Raw genomic sequence first — 18,018 nt, 5'->3', positions numbered from 1 at the left:
TTACCGTTTTTTTTCAATAATATTAAGTAAAACATGCTTTCTTTTATTCAGTGTTTGAATGCCTACTGTGCACTGTGAATATTACAAAGATCAATCTGACATTGATCCTTCTCTCAGAGAATGTATGGTTTAATAGAGAAAATAGAATACATTCATAGATAATTAAAATCTAATCCAGAAATTATAAGTGTCACAGGTATCAAAATATTTCAAAGGAGATTACTAAAATAGAAAACATTTAATAGAAGAAGTGAGGGAGGTGGGGTTTTCAGAGAATTTTGTACTGAGAGGAAACTTTTAATTTGAGGAAGAAGAGAAGGTTAGATGGAAACTTCTGATGTTTCTCAAAGGATCTCCTGCTTACTTCAGATTTTTCATATGCATGGCTCTGATCTGTTATGTCTAACATCACTTCAGAACTTGCCGTGGCTTTCCTTTCCTTTGATATGGTTGTTTACCAGACATGATTATAGTCTTTGTGCAGCAGCCAGTAGTAGAGAACACTGGAGGAGAGGGATTTGAGAGCTGGAACTGGAGTGGAGTGTGCGAGTTAAGATGAAGAGGCCAGAGCGCTGAGTTCAGCACTTAGGCGGTGAGGTCATCCTGTCAGGCTTGAAATCTGAGTGAACAGCGCTGGGAAGGTCCATGGGGCAGTGTGAAGCTCCTGCTTCTGTGGACTCCTCTCCCCTGAAGCCGCCTCCGCTGCTACCCCACAGCATCTAACCAGCCCCAGCTTGCTGACTCTGAGGAACGAAAGGAAACAATGTGAACTCTCTTACTTCCTCTGAGAATTAAGACCAAGGGAGGAGAAAACCGTGTTCACGCCATAGAGTAGGTCTGTCTAATTCAATGCAACTGTGATCCAAAGAAACCATATATTAGAGATCATGTTCATGGTCTCAAATTCCATAATTCTGCAGACCACCAGTGTCTTTAAATAAGTTTATGTTGGGCAGGGGAAGGTCAGTAACACTTTGAGCTTGTGCCATTACAACGACAGATCAAGGCCTCGCTTCCACCCGAGCCATAAAGGTAATTGAACATCAAGGCCTCTGGAAGCATGCAGAGTCCCAACTTTGACCACTGCTGAAAGTCATGTCCTCAGAGTCATAGATCAGACCATTTCATACATGGGAACGATCACATCAATACCTTAGGGTATTTGACAAACATTCACCCACACGCTTACCCATTCAGTAGCATGTAAGCACCCCTTAAGTAAGTGGGAGCACCACTAGTTCTGCTGTTCTATCACTTGATTGGATATGACTTGATTTCTTAGGAACCCGGCCTCTCTTCAAGCAGATATTTATAAGGCATTATGATAATTAGACGCACACACACACACACACACACACACACACAGGCACATACACTCACATGCATGCACACCAGGCTCTGTTTCTGAGCTGACTATATGTTCCATTGATGTGACTGTCTCTTCTGTTACTTTCCATTTCAGTGGTTCTTAAACTCAATAGGCTTGAATTCCCACCACACTAGGTAAGAAACCTTGTTTTTCAGGAAGGAGAGGGGAAGTGGGAGGAGAGGTAGAATAATTTTTATCAAGTAGCTACAATATGTACTTCAAAAGTAATCCCATGACTCCCTTTGGACATATGATCCTCACTTTGTATGATAAAACTTAGACTCAAAGAGGTTTCGTAACTCGCTGGAGGGTGTGCAACTAGTAAAGAACACAAGGACGTTCAGCCAAACTCTGCGTCCCCTTGAATGTTCCCTTCCAGGTTGTGCTTCCAAAGCATGCCTCTTAGGAGACACAGTTTAAGACAGATTACCAGCACTCAGTTATTATTTCTTTTTTTTTTAAAGATTTTATTTATTTGACAGAGATAGAGACAGCCAGTGAGAGAGGGAACACAAGCAGGGGGAGTGGGAGAGGAAGAAGCAGGCTTCCAGTGGAGGAGCCTGATGTGGGGCTCGATCCCAGAACGCCGGGATCACTCCCTGAGCCGAAGGCAGACGCTTAACGACTGAGCCACCCAGGTGCCCCTCAGTTATTATTTCTTGACCATGGATATTGTAGGTAACATAGGAAAGACAAAAAAGAAGAAAGCATAATTATTGTCTTGAAGAAACTTAAGGCTTCCTTGGTAAACAAGAACAAAGAACGCGATGGGGCGCCTGGGTGGCACAGCAGTTAAGCGTCTGCCTTCGGCTCAGGGCGTGATCCCAGCGTTATGGGATCGAGCCCCACATCAGGCTCCTCCGCTATGAGCCTGCTTCTTCCTCTCCCACTCCCCCTGCTTGAGTTCCCTCTCTCGCTGGCTGTCTCTATCTCTGTCGAATAAATAAATAAAATCTTAAAAAAAAAAAAAAAAAAAAAAAACAAAGAACGCGGGAGAAATTTAGAGGAGAAACGTCACCACTAACCTACACGGTTGAGACTACATAGTTCAAGAGTTCATGTTAGAGAGAGAGCGGGATGGGGGAGACAGACCAGTGGCAGCTTTCGAGGCTACAATCATCATTAGTTTCCCTAGTAATTGGCCATCTGTGATACAAAATTATTGCACTTTTAATCCCATCAATATAAACAGAAACAATGAATACAGCCATTAGTGTCATGTACAGTGCTCTGATTATTTTTATAATATGTTCCCAATGATGGTTGCATAATTGATGGTCACACACGTGTGTGATGTACAAAGTGATAGAACAGCAACCTCTTAAAGAGAGACTATCCATTTGATTGCCCCAGTTGCTTCACATTGAACCAGCCTCTCCACCTTGTGCCCAAGAGTGTTGCGAAAGCCAGTGACCACGAATCTCCTCCTCTTGAACCTGAGAGCAGCTTATCTTTGGGCTGTGTGCGTAAATTGCTAGAAACGGTTCTCACACAGGGAGAATTTTGTAAAGCAATCTGTGGGGTCAGGCCAGGACTCCCCCTAGATCTTACTGAACCATAATGGGCGAGGGGGAGCACCTCATAAGCCATTTTCAAATGCTCCAGAAGTGACATTGATAAACCCCATCTCCCTTTTCAGGATCACTGACCCAGAGATGCCACTGCTGGTCTGGGACTTCTCAGACTTAACTGGAGGGAGGCACTAACACTGGATGAAAGCCAGGCTTTTCCTTTGCCCCTTGGTTCTCTCCCCAGCACCAGGTGCTGCTGTTCCTGGTCCTCCCTGAGCAGGTAGGGTCTGGTCAGAGTGAAAAGGACACCCCCTCCTTATACCACTCTTGTCCTTGGTCCCCAGGCTTAGAGCATTCTTCTGGGGGAACTTCAATGTTTGTTCCACTTAAGGGACTGTTTGACAATAGGCTCTTTGGTTCCTGAATCAAACAGATTGCCAAGACCAAGTTCTGTGGTCAGGGAATTAGGAGCAAAGTTTGTTCCTAGATGCCTCTGAGTATCTTTCTCTCCAGCCCTCCATGTCCTGGAAGTCTGTCTCCCACAGCTTTTCTATTTGGGTTATGATAAGCCAATTTACAGTTCATTTGGGCACATTTCACTAAATATCCTGAGTGGTTTGAGTAACCAGAATTTACAGTTGTACATAGTTTCCATCAGTTATTGGAAGGTAATCTTATGTTTTAAATTAGCATATCACAAAAGGAAATGTTTTACATAATTTTTTATCTTTAAAAATTACTACAAGCCTGTTTTGTTGTTCCTTCTCAAAGAAAGAAAAATACCATGCATCTAGATATAAAAAGGCTCATGTCCTCTATACCTTCCATACAGTAACCCAATTTTAGTTTTATACATGCAGCTGAATCAATATGGGTGTTTAACAATCATATTTTAATTTTGATAAAAATCGTAGTCATTTTTACATTGAGCCGTCAGCTGGTGTACATTTAAGTCATTGATTTTGTGCAAGTAATCAATGTAGTTTGCATGTTTCCCTGTGAGAAAAGGGGTAGCAGGAATGAAAGAAAAGCTGAACTGTAGTTTCTAGGGAAAAATGGAAATCTAGAAGGATTTGGGGGTTGGGGCCTGGGTCCACTCTCCCTTATTCTGTCTGAATGCTTGTCTTTGTGACAGGAAGGAGACAGGTATTTATGAGTGTGTCTGTGTAGGAGTACAAGAAAGTTTGAGCCCATAGTAAGGAAGCCTTCTGCTTTTTCCCCCTCCTCAGTGCTGGGCTCTGTGGGCCATGGTGAAGGGTGGAAATTGGGCAGGAAGTGAACAAATCCTGCTCTGTATCTGAAGCGGCTTCTTCCTGATTTTCTCACAGAAGAGATTTACCATTCATCATTCTACAGTATAAACTGTCAATATCTGTTCTTATATTTTCTCTGAATGTGGCACTAACGAAAGCAAAGACCAATCACCAAGGGCGAATTATTTAATACAATAATGTTTTAATAGCTAAGAAGAGACACGAATAGTGGAGACGCCTGTGGCTAATGGATTTCCCTGGTAGGAGATAAAAGGCTGATTACACAGCAGAGCAAGTGAAGACCTGGTGCATTAATGACAATTTACAGGTCAGCTCACTTACAGAAGTGATTTAAAACGCACCATCTGTTTTCTAACTGTAGGTTGATAACCATGATTGTTTACAGTCAGCGTCTCCATCAAGAATTGTTACTTATTTGTCTTTCTGAGTCTTGGTTGGGCCCATAATATTTTATCTGCTGGACCCCCAGATTCTTTCCAAATCAAACAGTTTCTAAATTGAGTGGGTTGATAACAGTCAATCCTGCTTCTATTCAGCCTTTCTCTGCCAGGTTAGAAAACTAAGTCCCAATGCCCTAGGACATCCATTGTGTGTATTGGATTAACTCTTTCCGGTGCATTTACTCTGGTACTAGCTAGGTATCATCCTTGACTGAGTTGAGAAAATAGTCACTCAAACATAGTGTTCTGTGGCTCAGATCTGGAACCCCAGTTCCCCACCTCCATGCAAGCACCACACACACACATGCACACACACACACATACACACACCCTCTCTTGCTCTCACGTGGGCAAGAAAGGGGGAGCCCAGCTTTGGCTTCCACTCTGCCCCCTTCCCTATTTCGCTGCTCTGTACCATTTGTAATTAATATGCAGCAGAGTGTAAGGATTAAGTATGAGGGCTGTGAAGTGACACTTCCAGGTTTAGATCCTGGCTCTGTCGCTCTCTAGCTAGTGACCTTGTCCAACTGTTCTGTGCCGCTGTTGCCATATATGAAAATACGGGTACTAGTAAGATCTGCCTGAAGGAGTTGCTGCAAGGATTAAATTGACACACATTAGCATTTAGAGCAGTGTCTGGCTTATAGAGAGTACACAGTAAAAGTGGTCAGTATTGTAATTACAGGAGATGGTTGGGAGGCCAGGCACCTGATCCTTTTCTAGAGTCTGTAAATTAGGTAGGGCTTTGTAACTTACTTGTAAGTTGGAAGGATGGAAAGAAAAGAAAACACTGCCCGGCCTCTTTTTCTACCTATGCATTGTAGGCGTTCGTTAATTGAACTCACAGTTGTTGTTGAATACCTACAACGTGCTCGATGAGTGATTCTCAGAGGGTGAACCCCAGCTCAGCAGCATCAGCATCAATGGAGCCATATTAGAAATGCACATTTTCGACATCCTCCAGATCCTTCTGTGAAGGTGGGGCCAAGCAATTTGTGTTTTAAGAAGCCCTGCGGATGTTTCTGGTGTGCTGACGTTTGAGAACCACTGCCCTAGATGTGAAATGTAGTCAGTCTGCTGGGCACTGGGAATATAAACATGAATAAGATCCTGTCCCTCTCCTTCTGGAACATACAGTTTACTGAGAGACAGCTTTATACACAAGGGCAACCAAGGATTCTGAGAGGAACAGTAGAAATGCAGAGCCACAATAGAAGCCAAGTCTGCATTTCAGGGCTTGGAAAGAATTTCTAAAGTGATCATTGAACTAACTCTTAGACAAAGACTAGAACTTTTCCAGGTGTAAGTGGGGGAACGGCGTCTTATGGAAAGGAACACATGTGCACTTGGGGGTGGATGGGTGTGCACACACACCTCAACTTTTTCTTTTAGTCTTTAAAAAAAATTTTTTTTCGAGAGAGAGAACTTGAGCAGGGGATAGAAGTATAGGGAGAGAGAGAACTCCAAGCAGGTTCTACGCTCAGCACAGGGGACTCAATCTCACAACCCTGAGATCGTGATCTGAGCTGAAATCAAGAGCTGGATGCTTAATTGACTGAGCCACCCAGGCGCCCCCACACCTCAACTTTTAAAAAGCAACTCCTGGAGAGGAGGGGCTTTGTGTTGTGTTCACTGTTGGATTCCCAATGCCTAAAACATGCTGCTGGCTCATAGGAGGCACCAGGAACTATCTGAATGATTAAACCACAAAGGTCCTAAGTTTCCATATATTTAATTTTCATTGAAACATTTCTTCTCAGAATGATATTAAAACAAATAAACCTTATTGTGAGTTCTGTGCTTTAAAGCATCGTATTCCTTAAAGAAATTAACCAGTGACCAGATTGTTCATTTAACAGTGTATCTTAAAATTTGGGTTGGCAGTATGAGACTGTCCCCTTTAAATCTGCCAGGATAGCTCAGTGAAGCCCAGAGCCCTGGCTTGATACAACTTATCCCGAACCTGCAACTCTATCCAAAGGTACAAATTATTGATGCTTCTTATAAACACATTGGTCTTTACAATAGAAACCCTGACAGGTTCTTCATTAAAATGTGAAGAACCAAATATCCCAGGCAGCATATTTCCTTCTGCTTTAGTTAAAATCAACTCTGCATACAAAATGATCCTGGTACTTTTCCTGGTCATGTTCGCATATGTTACCCTATGCCAGATGCCCGCTCTTCTTTCTTGTGGATGCCAAGGTGTACTTCATAGCATCAGTCACCTCCCCAAGGGTATCTCTGCATCTTCACACTGACCACAGCGACAGGTCTGGTCGTCTATTCAAAAGAAAGGACTTATGCCAAATTAGACCTCAGAACTGAGATTTCCTTCCTTTCAGAGCCACTTCTAAGGGAGCCATCCTACAGGATTTCCTCCCCAGCATCACCGTGTACCTAGTCTGGCTTCATGAACCCTGTTAATTACATCCCTGGCCAGCTTGCCCTGGCCTCTGATCTGACAAAGCGGGGGCCTCCTCTAACCTGGGTTCCTAATCATGTGGCCCAGAGATCATAGGTGTTTTAGAGGACAAAGGGACTTTGGAGATCTAGGAACACAAGCCTTCTAAACATTGAACACGCAATAAAATAAGATAAAAACAGAGAGGGAGGCAAACCATAAGAGACTCTTAATTCTAGGGAACAAAGTGAGGGCAGAGGGTGAGTGGGGAGATGGGTGATGGTTATTAAGGAGGGCACTTGATGTAGTGAGCACTGGGGGTTATATGCAACTGATGAATCACAGAATCTACCCCTGAAACTAATAATACATTATATGTTAACTAAATTGAATTTAAATAAAAAATTTTAAAAAAACATTGAACATACAAATGGTCTGTTGTGTGATGGATGGAGAAGTTAAAATAGATAAAAATTTTTAAAACCAAAGTTGACATGAATTTTCCTTTGCTTCTCTTATCCCCAAATGCAATCTTTTAGATAGAATTGGGATTAAAAATAATGCCCCAATTAACTTAATATATGATGTTTTAACTTTTCTCTCTATTTGATCTGTGGGGTAACTGCTCTTCAACAATACTTTTTGGTTAAACAACCAAGCCTTCCAACCAAGCCAACCAAGGAGAACTGTTATCACAGAGTAGATTTGGCTGAAAAGTTGCTTGAATATGTTTGAGAAACATAGCCATTTTCACATCACAATGCAATTATTAAAGATGTTAATTACAAGTCACTTCTCCCTGGACCTCAGTTTTCACATCTTTAAAAAGAGGGAATGGGACTCCAAATCTCTTCCAGGGTTAGGATTCTACTCAGTTTTAGGTCTTCCCCTCCAGAGCTGCTTTAAGGAGCTAAGGAAGGGCTACGGAGGAGAACTGAGGGCAGAGAACATGCATAGCCACCCTCACTCTGCTTCTTACACACACACACACACACACACACACACACACACCCTTTCTTCACATGGTTATCATCATGTTTAGATGCCCTTTGTTTCTAGGTGCACATTAGAATTGTGTTGCTAGTGATAAATGAGCAGTGAAAAATAATACCGAGTGACTGTGTAACACCACCTGAATATAAGAGGGTTTTTTTTTTTAAGATTTTATTTATTTCTTTGAGAGAGAGGGAGAGCAAGAGCACGAGCAGGGGCAGGAGGAGAAAGGGGCAGAGGCAGAGGGAAAAGCTGACTCCCCACTGAGCAGGGAGCCTAATGTGGGGCTTGATCCCAGGACCCCGGGATCATGACCTGAGCCAAAGGCAGACGCTTAACCGGCTGAGCCACCCAGGCCCCTCTAAGAGGTTTTAAAAATATACTTCAGTTTTGTATTTTTGCAACTTTAGAAAAAAATAGGAATATGATTTTGAATAAGAGTTTGTTACTTTTTGGCACCTCCTGGTTACAAATTACTTCATTTGTTCATTGTGTGCAGCTTTACTCTCTGCAAACTTACTCTCTGCCAGGTACTGGGTTAAGCTTGGGGCCTACAGAGGGAACATAGCTTGATATGGTTGTTCATTAAAACATTTTAAGGACACATTAAATAACAGTAGAGTTGAGACAGAAAGAGGAACAGAAATATGTGAGATTACCCGTGAGATTCCAGGCAAGAATTGACAGCTTTTACTTGAAGGTTGTCACCCAGAATCCTACTGCCTCTCTTCAGACTTGTGACCCTTATGGATTGAGCACTGGATGTTTTTGAACTTGAAAACTCTGTTCTTTAAATTTTATCTTTCTATTCATCTAGTGCCTCAGTTTCTCTGTATACATTTTTAAAATTTTAGTTCTTACCTCAGGAGCATCCTTAGGGTTACTATTTGTGGAAAGAAATAGATATTTTTAAATGCCTTGCACTCAAAGGCAATGTCGCTGTAAAATAAGGTGGGACTATTAGCTTTCAATACTTCGGCTTTGCATAAAAAGAAACATCTAACAGCTGTGCGGCATTTAACACACCAGGAATCCTATGTGTTCACGTTTCTGTTCGGTTTCACTTTTTCTGTTTTCTTTCTTCATTTCTTTAGTTTATATTGGTTATGGAGCAAAAGGTTAGAGGCTACAGTTTTTATGAGTTAAACTCACAGCCAGTGGTCAGTGCTGAAGCTAGTATGAAGTGAATACAAGCCGCTGATGGGGAGAACAGACATTCCTGGCATCGTGGGTGCATGTAGAGTCACTGAGGGGCTGAGGATGGGGGTAGAACTTTATAAAATACACCGGGGTGTAGAAAAGATTCTGGTAAGCTAGTTCACGCAGGAATTGGAAATCAGTGAAAACACTGATCCCGCATTATTTCATTCCGAGCTATTGACTTCATTTATCTAAGGATTTCATTTGTTTTATTTAACATTCAATGCCCTCGGTCACCACTACCTCCAAGTCTTTCGCAAAAATTGTCTTCCAAAGGTATTTCCAAGGTTAATTAAACTTAGGTACATATGATAATTGAGGTTTGGTCTGCAGGGGAAGGGTGCAAGTTTCGAGTTCCAGGGAGATCATTATTGACGACTTTGAAGAACCTGGCTGCAAAAGGGACTCATAAAAGAGAGAAACATCGATGGAACAGGCTATGGTTTGTCCAGAGGGGTTTGGAAACCAGAAGGAGACTTCAAAAGCCATTAAGAAGTTAATAGGAAGCCTGCAGTTCTTGGTGGTTGAGACTAACGTGAGTGTGGGGCTGTGTTTATGGGCAAACACTCCCTATGCTCCTGGCAGTAGACTCTTTATGAAGCTGAGACTGCAACCAGCAGTGAAAACGAACTAAAAAATGAGAAGGGAGGAAAAAAATAGGAATTATGAGCAGTGTCAAAACATACAAATTTAGAAGAGATATATTGAAATTTAAAGTTGAAAAGTAATTTATGTTTTAGGAATTCCCATTTCCTAGATTTTGTGTAAGAATAAATTTTAAAAGTATGTGAGATTCATTGCCTTTGTTTTGATGGAGTAGAAAAGTTAGAAGCTATTTCATTTGCATAAATGAACATATGATTTTGAGAAGAGAATGATGAGACACCCTTGTTTGTTTTAGGGATCTGCAGATAGGACAAAGAGAAGAGCACAAAAACTATGAGTATAGGTGAAATATCATGCCATATGATTGTGAACATTATGAACACAGAATAACTTTACTAGTCAGAAATGTGTTAATAATAAGCACTGTAAGTTAATTGCAAAGCCATAGTTAATCATTTTTCGTCAATGGTAGTTTCCCATAAAAATTAAGTGTTAAAGTACTTAGTCTGTTTGGTGCTAAATTTAGAAAAAAGTAACTTCACTTGCTCTTTGTATAAAGCTACCAAATTTTTGGTACTTGTGAGAGAATTCAATTATTGTATCATTTAATTAACAGCAATATTTGATAATTGTTTCAAAGTATTCTAACTCCTCTTATATTCTTGTTTTACAGCTTGGCTCGTCCTCTTCTGTGCCTTTCACATCTGTTTTTTCTCAGCTTTTTATGACTGTTGTGGTTCCTCTCATTATTGGACAGGTAAGGTCTCCAATTTTATCTGCTCTTGTGTGTGTGTGTGTGTGTGTGTGTGTGTGTGTGTCAAATTGTGAATTCCGAAATAACGTCGGGACAATTGAGAGAAAAGAGAGAGAAAGAGACAGTTAAAAGAAAACATAAAAGACTATGAAATACCAGGTTTCATCCATCACCAAATTCCCACCTTTTAGTTTTTTTATTTAATATCGATCTGCTTTGCAGATAGCTTTACATAGGGATGCCAGCATATACTCTTGATTTTTTAATTTATTATCTGTACTTCGTAGCCATGTAGCTAGCTTAAAAATACCTAGCAAATAATTTCCTTATTCTGCTCATTCTGATAAGGTCTCAGCATTGTGACTATTGTTGGGAACAAGCATCTAGCTGGCTGGCTTCTTCGTAGACCCCTTCAATAACAGTGATCATATTTGTGATCATGTAATTAATAAAATAAACACTTAATTCTATTAGCTCTTAAAATTAGATCTTAGAAAATTTAGTTTCCTTCATCATTCTTATTAAATTAGACTAATAGGAGAAATTCTTACATTTAACTTCTTATAGCAAGTTAATAAGCATGTAATTGAATTATAACATACAAATTTGAAAACACAGGAATGAAGCACAGAATTGTACCGCTAAAATGAGTGAGTCTTAGGAAAGTAGTATGTCAGGGTGGTTAAGAGCACAGACGTTGGTTAAAGAGCAACTAGACTCTAGTTCTTAGTTCTACCTTTTATTTGCTATGTGACTTCGGGCAAGTAATTTGATGTCCTTAGCTCCAAGTTCATAATTTACCAAATTGTATAATAATAGCACCTACTTCAAAGAGTTGTTGTGAGGATTAATTTAAATGTGGATGCATGTGAAGTTTTTGTCATCACAGAGCCTGACACAGGTAAGTGCTGGATAGTGTCTATCATCCTCATTTTCGAATTCCCTGTAAATACTAAACAAGAAGCAACTCTTTGAAATACTAAGTAGAAAAAAGATGATGTCTATGCACATGTTACATTTACACTCCATCTTAGGCCTGGTTCTCTGGGAAAGAGAGTGTGAGACAGAGGTTTGCATGTAGGAACTTTCCTCGAGGAGTGCCCTTGGGGTGAACACCTTTGGGAAAGTCAGAAAAGTAGGACGGGGAGAAGTATAGGACAATGTAGTTCCAGCAAAGGCCTCTAGCCGCACTGACCCCTCAGAGTCATCCCACCGAAGACCAGAGTCTTACAGACTCTTGCACGGACCAGGCATTAGATACTGGCTTCCCTCCACTCCTCGTGAGAGGTATGACCTTGGGAGAGTCTACTGTCTTCGTAGCAGTTCCCAAAGAGGAACTCAACTGGGATCTCTGGGGCAACAAGCATGCCCTGCAGATGTGGGAAGAAACACCTCATTCCAGCTGGCACACCACAGCATCTGCTACATGTCTCCATTTTTCTTTAAATTTTAATGTTCTACTTAGAAAATGGACTAAATTTAGAGTAAGAGGGTAGGATTTAAAGGTACTCAAAGAATACCATTTAATCAAATACAGAATGGGGGCGCCTGGGTGGCTCAGTCATTAAGCGTCTGCCTTTAGCTCAGGGCGTGATCCCAGCGTTCTGGGATCGAGCCCCGCATCGGGCTGCTCCATTGGGAGCCTGCTTCTCCCTCTCCCACTCCCCCTGCTTGTGTTCCCTCTCTCGCTGGCTATCTCTATCTCTGTCAAATAAATAAATAAAATCTTAAAAAAAAATTAAATATAGAATGGTACTTGGAAAAATACTTCTCCTACAGTGCTGCTCACATCGCAGGTATTCTGGCTCAACATTATGCCCCTTGCCTCTCTAATCTCTTTGCCACATTCCTACACTCTCGCCTCCCTGGCTTTGCTCAATTCCTGCTTAATTTTTCTGTTTAGGACATCTTTCCATCTACCCTCCCACTCCAACTCATTGTTCATGTGACTCCTTAATTTATACCTTCTTTGAACCACCTGTCTGAAGTATGTTCCCTGGTTGTTCTTTACTGTAGCACCTTGATTCGTTTCCTGGCCTTTGCCACAATGTATACTTATCTTTTGCTTGCTTGTTATCTGTTTGTCTCCCCCGTTAGACTGTAAGCTTCGTGAGTACAGGAACCATATTTGTTTTGTTTACCATTACAGACCCAGACGATAAGCACCCAATAAATATGTATGGAATGGGTGAGTGAGGGAATGACTGCGTGAGTTCTATGATCAGTAAGGGAGATGCTGTCTTGTAGAGGCATAGCAGAACCTACCTGCCCTTCTCAGCTCTAGACAGTTTAAGCTGTGGTTACTTTTAGTTGAAACCCATACTTATTTTCTTGGTTCTGAAAATAATTCCGTATAACTCGAGGCTCACACTTCCTTTTCTTAGTGAATCTTGGATATATCTCTGTTGATAATAAATGTTCGGCTTCAGACATATGGACCAAAAAAATACATTTGTCTAAACTATTCAGTGATACATATACATATTTTTATATATAGTTATATATATATAGTTATGTATACTTAGTTAGATATGTAGTTCTATAACTTATGTAATTAAGAATATATATCCAGAGAGAATAATGAATTGTTAGATTGCTCATCATTGTGTTCCCAGTAGTAAAGTATTATGGTAAATTATAAAATAGTAAAGGTAGTCAAAAAGTAATATAGATGGTTTTAAAAAAATTCTTCCAATACCAAAGATCTTTAATGGCTTTTTTCAAAGAGGAAAACATATTTGCATCTAGCTGCCCACCTCTTCTATCCTAGTCTTAGGAATTAAGAATCATACCCCCAGTCTCCACCTTTAGGAACCACCTGCCACCTCTTTTTCTGTACGTCCTCACTCCCCTACATCCAGGCAATCACTAAATGCCTCCACTTCTGCCGCAGAGGTCGTTCACATCTGGCATCTGCGATCTCATCCACAACCGCCAAAGAGGGTGCCACAACTTTGTCATCTCTCATCTAAATTATTACACCTCTCTCTGCTGTGAGCCTCTTTTTTTAATATAATTTTTATTTTGTTATATTAGTCACCATACAGTACATCCCCAGTTTTTGATGCAATGTTCCATGATTCGTTATTTGTGTTTAACACCCAGTGCACCATGCAATACGTGCCCTCCTTAATACCCATCACCGGCCTATCCCATTCCCCCACCCCCCTCCCCTCTGAAGCCTTCATTTTGTTTCCCAGAGTCCACATATGAGCCTCTTCTAATTCCTAGCCAATGTCTTCACTGCCTCCAGGACAGCCCTAAAAACCAGATGTTGTTCTTCTCCTTACACACTACCCCCTTGGTTCCCTGTTGCCCATTCCTTGTGTGGCCCACAAAGCCCTTCACAGTCTGGCCCCAACCTGCTTCTTCAGTGTCACCTCCCGCCATCGTCTTCCTAACAGCACTTCCTGTGCCAGGCCACATGTGCACCACTCCCTCACCTGGCCACGCCCCTTCACTGCCCCCTGCCTTGCATCTCTAGGTTCCTGAGATTTCAGCCAGCAAACTCCTGCTCCTTCCTTAAGACTCAGTGCAAAGATGCCCTCTGGCGTGCAGTTGACCTGCTCTGACTCCCCGTTCTAGACTAAATGCCAGTTGTCACGTGGTCCTTGATTGATAATATTCATCAGGAGCGATTATAATTGATCTGGGAGCTTCCTAGAAGTAGAGACCATTAGTATACTTAATAGTATACTTAGTAGTAGGGGGTGAGTTGGCTGGAAGATTGGCTGGAAAAAAAAACACAAATTTATGGTCATGGAGCCCCCAGCAGCTATTTTACCTAGATCTCCAGTTTCACTAGAGAGAAACACATAATTGGTCTCATCTGGTTTCAAATTTATGACCCCAAATTTAAAATGTCACTTAACACTTCCTAGAAATCCTACTGTACTTCTTTACAAGATTATTTCACTCTTTCTATTTTCAGGTCTCTTTTACTTACCCTAATACTCTCCAACTTGCCCATTACCCTTGGCTCTCACTGACTTTGCTTCTGTCTCGTAAACACGCCAGCTTTGATCTTCCCTTAAAAACTTTGCAAGGGCTGTTCCTTCCGCTTGGAACGCCTCACCTTTCACCTTCTCAGAAAGACCTTTCCTTACACCTCCTCCAGTGGCTGCCCAATAGTCAGTGTCATATCATCCGGTTTAAACCTCTACTTAGTAGGGATCATGATCTACCTCTTGTTGATTGGTTTGTTTGTTTTTGCTTTCTATTTATCTTCTTAAACTAGAATATAAGCTCTGCGGTATCAGGGACCTTTTCTGCTCGTTTATCTCTGTATTCGTTTGTTATCAGTTGACTCACCTAAACTTTGTGATGTGATCTTTGAGGACCTTGTTAGACGTGCTCATATGTACTATTTCAGAGGAAGGAGCCCAGGCAGGGTAGTCTCATCTCTCAATTGTAAGTAGAGGTGGCACATTATGAAAATAAATATTTCTGTAGATTAGTGTGTATATCTTTTAAAAGGAGATTTTATCATTACCTTTTAAATAAACAATGGAAACTAGAGGGAGAAGAAAAAAGACCAGGAAGGAAGAGTTGAAGATATTTTCCTTAACCTTCTAGTGATAATAAAGCTTCATCATTTAATTTTTTACTTCTATTTCTGAGAGTTAATTTTATTGTATTTTTCTGTGTTTTCCCCATACAGCACACCTTCTTGGTTGAACTCATTATTGACTGACTGCAATGTGATGCAGGGTCTAGTTTGATTTCTGCCTGAATATATATACAACTTGTAGGCCTCACTTACCTCATTTGTAGAACAAGGAGTTTAGTATCTTCTAGCTCAAAGATGCTGTGACCGTGTGAGATAAGATTAGTCTTTCCATAGATGGTTGGGAGATTGCATCTTCTGTCAGTTCTAGAAATAAATTAATCACGTGTTATTGTAATATTTCTTTTTTCCTGATAAACTCTTTGATACATCTGAATTCTTGTGGCAGTTACTTATTTCATGCATTATATTGAGAGATTTATGAAGAAATGTTAACAAACTAGAATTTCCACCACCTTTGAAAAACATTTTTCAAAACAGCATGCTAAGCCCCACGTTTTATCTATAAAATTTTGAGGTTGACTTTTCATATTAAATAGTCTTCGGCCAAAGCCAAAGATAATGTTATTAATGCTAGTAAAATTTTGCATTTATGTAATTATATTCGCTATGAGCTATTTTCATTGCTTCACTTGAACTGCTCTGAGAGAAAAGGAGCTGTTGCATTATGCAGTGGGATAGCCCGGTAAACAGTATGTGATAGAAACATCACCAAATCAGGACTTGGAAATAAGAATTGCCATTATTCACCATGTGCAGGCCCTGGTTCTAAAGCATTTTATATTTATTCAATAACTTACTCTTCACTACGACTACTACTGGTTACATTTTACAGACGAGGCACAGGAAAGTTAAGGATTTGCCCAAGATTACAGAGAAAGAAGCTCCAAAGTCCATACCTCTAACCATGAAGCTCTGTTGCCTCAGGAGGTAGAGGTCATGTTCCTTGCTCAGACCCCCAGCACCCCCCATGACTTTTTAACATTTTATGCCAGTTGTTTGGGCTCTCTGTGCCTTTGTTTTCAACTGTAAACTGAGCAGGAGAATATCCGCACAACTTCTCTCATGAGACAATTTAAATAGTACTTAAGTAGATGATGGGTGTTTACTGTTTATACTTTTTAGATATTATTTTGAATCTACTCAATATTTAATAAAAAATATTTTTAAAGAAAAGTGTTACATACATTGGATTTGATTTTGTATCGCTGGCTCTACATTTCAACAGACTATTAAAGAAAAAGCAAACACTTTGTGAAAATATATGGATTCAGTGGAATAGAGGATACAACTTGAAGAAGCAATCTAAAGTCACCTTGAAGAAAAATGGATCTTTAAAATTCAGCCTTAATATGAAAAATTATCCATCACATATTCCCACTCAAAAATCAATTTATAAATATAAAGACAGAGTGGAAGAAAAAAAAGGCAAGAAAATGCCCCAGAAAAAAATTGGAGAAAACTAAAGTGATGGATATTACACTTCTCAGTTATCTCAGTATATAAACATTCCTCACCTAAGACATATTTTTCTCAGGTTTCTCAGGCTTGGAGGTCATACAGTAATTGATATGTGGCTCAGCTTATTAAAAGTACTAGGATTCAAGTCTAGGTTTCCCTTTAAGCTCTCCTGGTGTTTAATTTAAAATAGAGAAAATCAAAATGAAGAAAGTGAAACAATAAAGAGCTTGCTGAGGAAGATGCTTTTCCTTCCTCCTCCATGGGGAACAGCAAGTCAACGAGGATTTGTCATCTAATGTTGAATGCCTAAGTTTCTGTGAGCTCTGAGTGCAAATGAATTAGTAGAGATCCTGAAGAAAGCTACAGCTGGCCACCTTATCAAGATGTCTTTTCCTACCCGATCTTGACTTTTTTTTCCCCCCTGAAGAGGGAATTCTGAGGCGTCTATATCAGGTTGGGTTGCTATCTCTAGCAAGGGCTTGTTTCCTATAAGGTTATTAAATGTTTCTACAAGGCAAAGAAATTTGGAGGATTTTTAAATGACATAGATTCTTGACAAATGGAGGATGATTGTATCAAAAGTGTAAGTGGCTGAACGAAGAGAAGATGAAGTTTCTTGACGTTTATATCCAAAGCTTATCTTTAAGGCATATCAACACTACTTCACCCAGTAGTTTATGAAAGATTTTAACACTTTTCTCGCTACACGTTTGCAAAAGCAGCCGCTTTGTGAATTTAATTTTAGAAGCAGATAGAAAAGCTCTATAGAGCCTGTCAAAGCTATAAAATAGTTTGCTTGGAAAACACAGACAAATATCACTACAAGACTAAAAACAGTGAAAGACGATCTGTTTTCCCTTAGGGTTATTGCTTCACTTGTGGGTCTGTCCAATTTCCAGCTTTCTAGTTGTTTTCTTTATTGAGATTAAGTATCCAGCGTTAACACATTGATGTGTCTAGAAGAAAGACATTTTGGCTAAGAGGATGCAGGACTTAGGAGTCCATGTTTCCTGCCATATTGAAAGAGTCCTACAATACTGTGAGGCTCTGAGTACTTCGTATTGAAAAAAGAGGTCATTAGGTCGGCTAAGTCAAATTGCAGCTTATAAAGTTGATCAATGATTAGAGATTTGTCTTGGTTTTTAAAATGGCTTTGACTTCCAAGTTATACCTCATTCACATTTATCTATTTATTTTGTCAGTGGGGTCAGTGGTGGTAGAAGAAGACACTTCTACTTTGGGAATTGGGATCATACATTCTATAACCGATTGCAGAGAGAGGACTTTTGTGTCTTTAATCATTGTATATTAAAACAAGATTGGAGGACAGCATCAATTTCAATAACTCTGTGTAACTTCCATTTATTTTATTTCCTAAAGGAGTTGAGTTGTATTAAATTTGGGCAACTACTAGTTTTATGCCACCAAACATAATAGAT

At 40.2% G+C, this 18,018-nt stretch overlaps 1 protein-coding gene across 6 annotated transcripts in view; it reads left to right on the top strand.

Moving 5' to 3' along the window:
* SLC10A7 (solute carrier family 10 member 7) overlaps positions 1–18,018 on the top strand; it is a 242,247-nt gene that overhangs the window by 183,513 nt on the left and 40,716 nt on the right. For all 6 annotated transcript variants that reach the window (XM_057310107.1, XM_026499431.4, XM_026499433.4 and 3 more), the window contains one exon: positions 10,471–10,554. In XM_057310107.1, the coding sequence (XP_057166090.1) occupies positions 10,471–10,554 (84 nt within the window). The remainder of the gene's footprint in view (positions 1–10,470; positions 10,555–18,018) is intronic.

The sequence above is a fragment of the Ursus arctos genome, unplaced genomic scaffold (assembly GCF_023065955.2).
Source record: "Ursus arctos isolate Adak ecotype North America unplaced genomic scaffold, UrsArc2.0 scaffold_11, whole genome shotgun sequence".
NCBI lineage: Eukaryota > Metazoa > Chordata > Mammalia > Carnivora > Ursidae > Ursus > Ursus arctos.
Note: the sequence above shows the minus strand (reverse complement) of the source record. Positions and strands in the feature narration are given on the sequence as shown.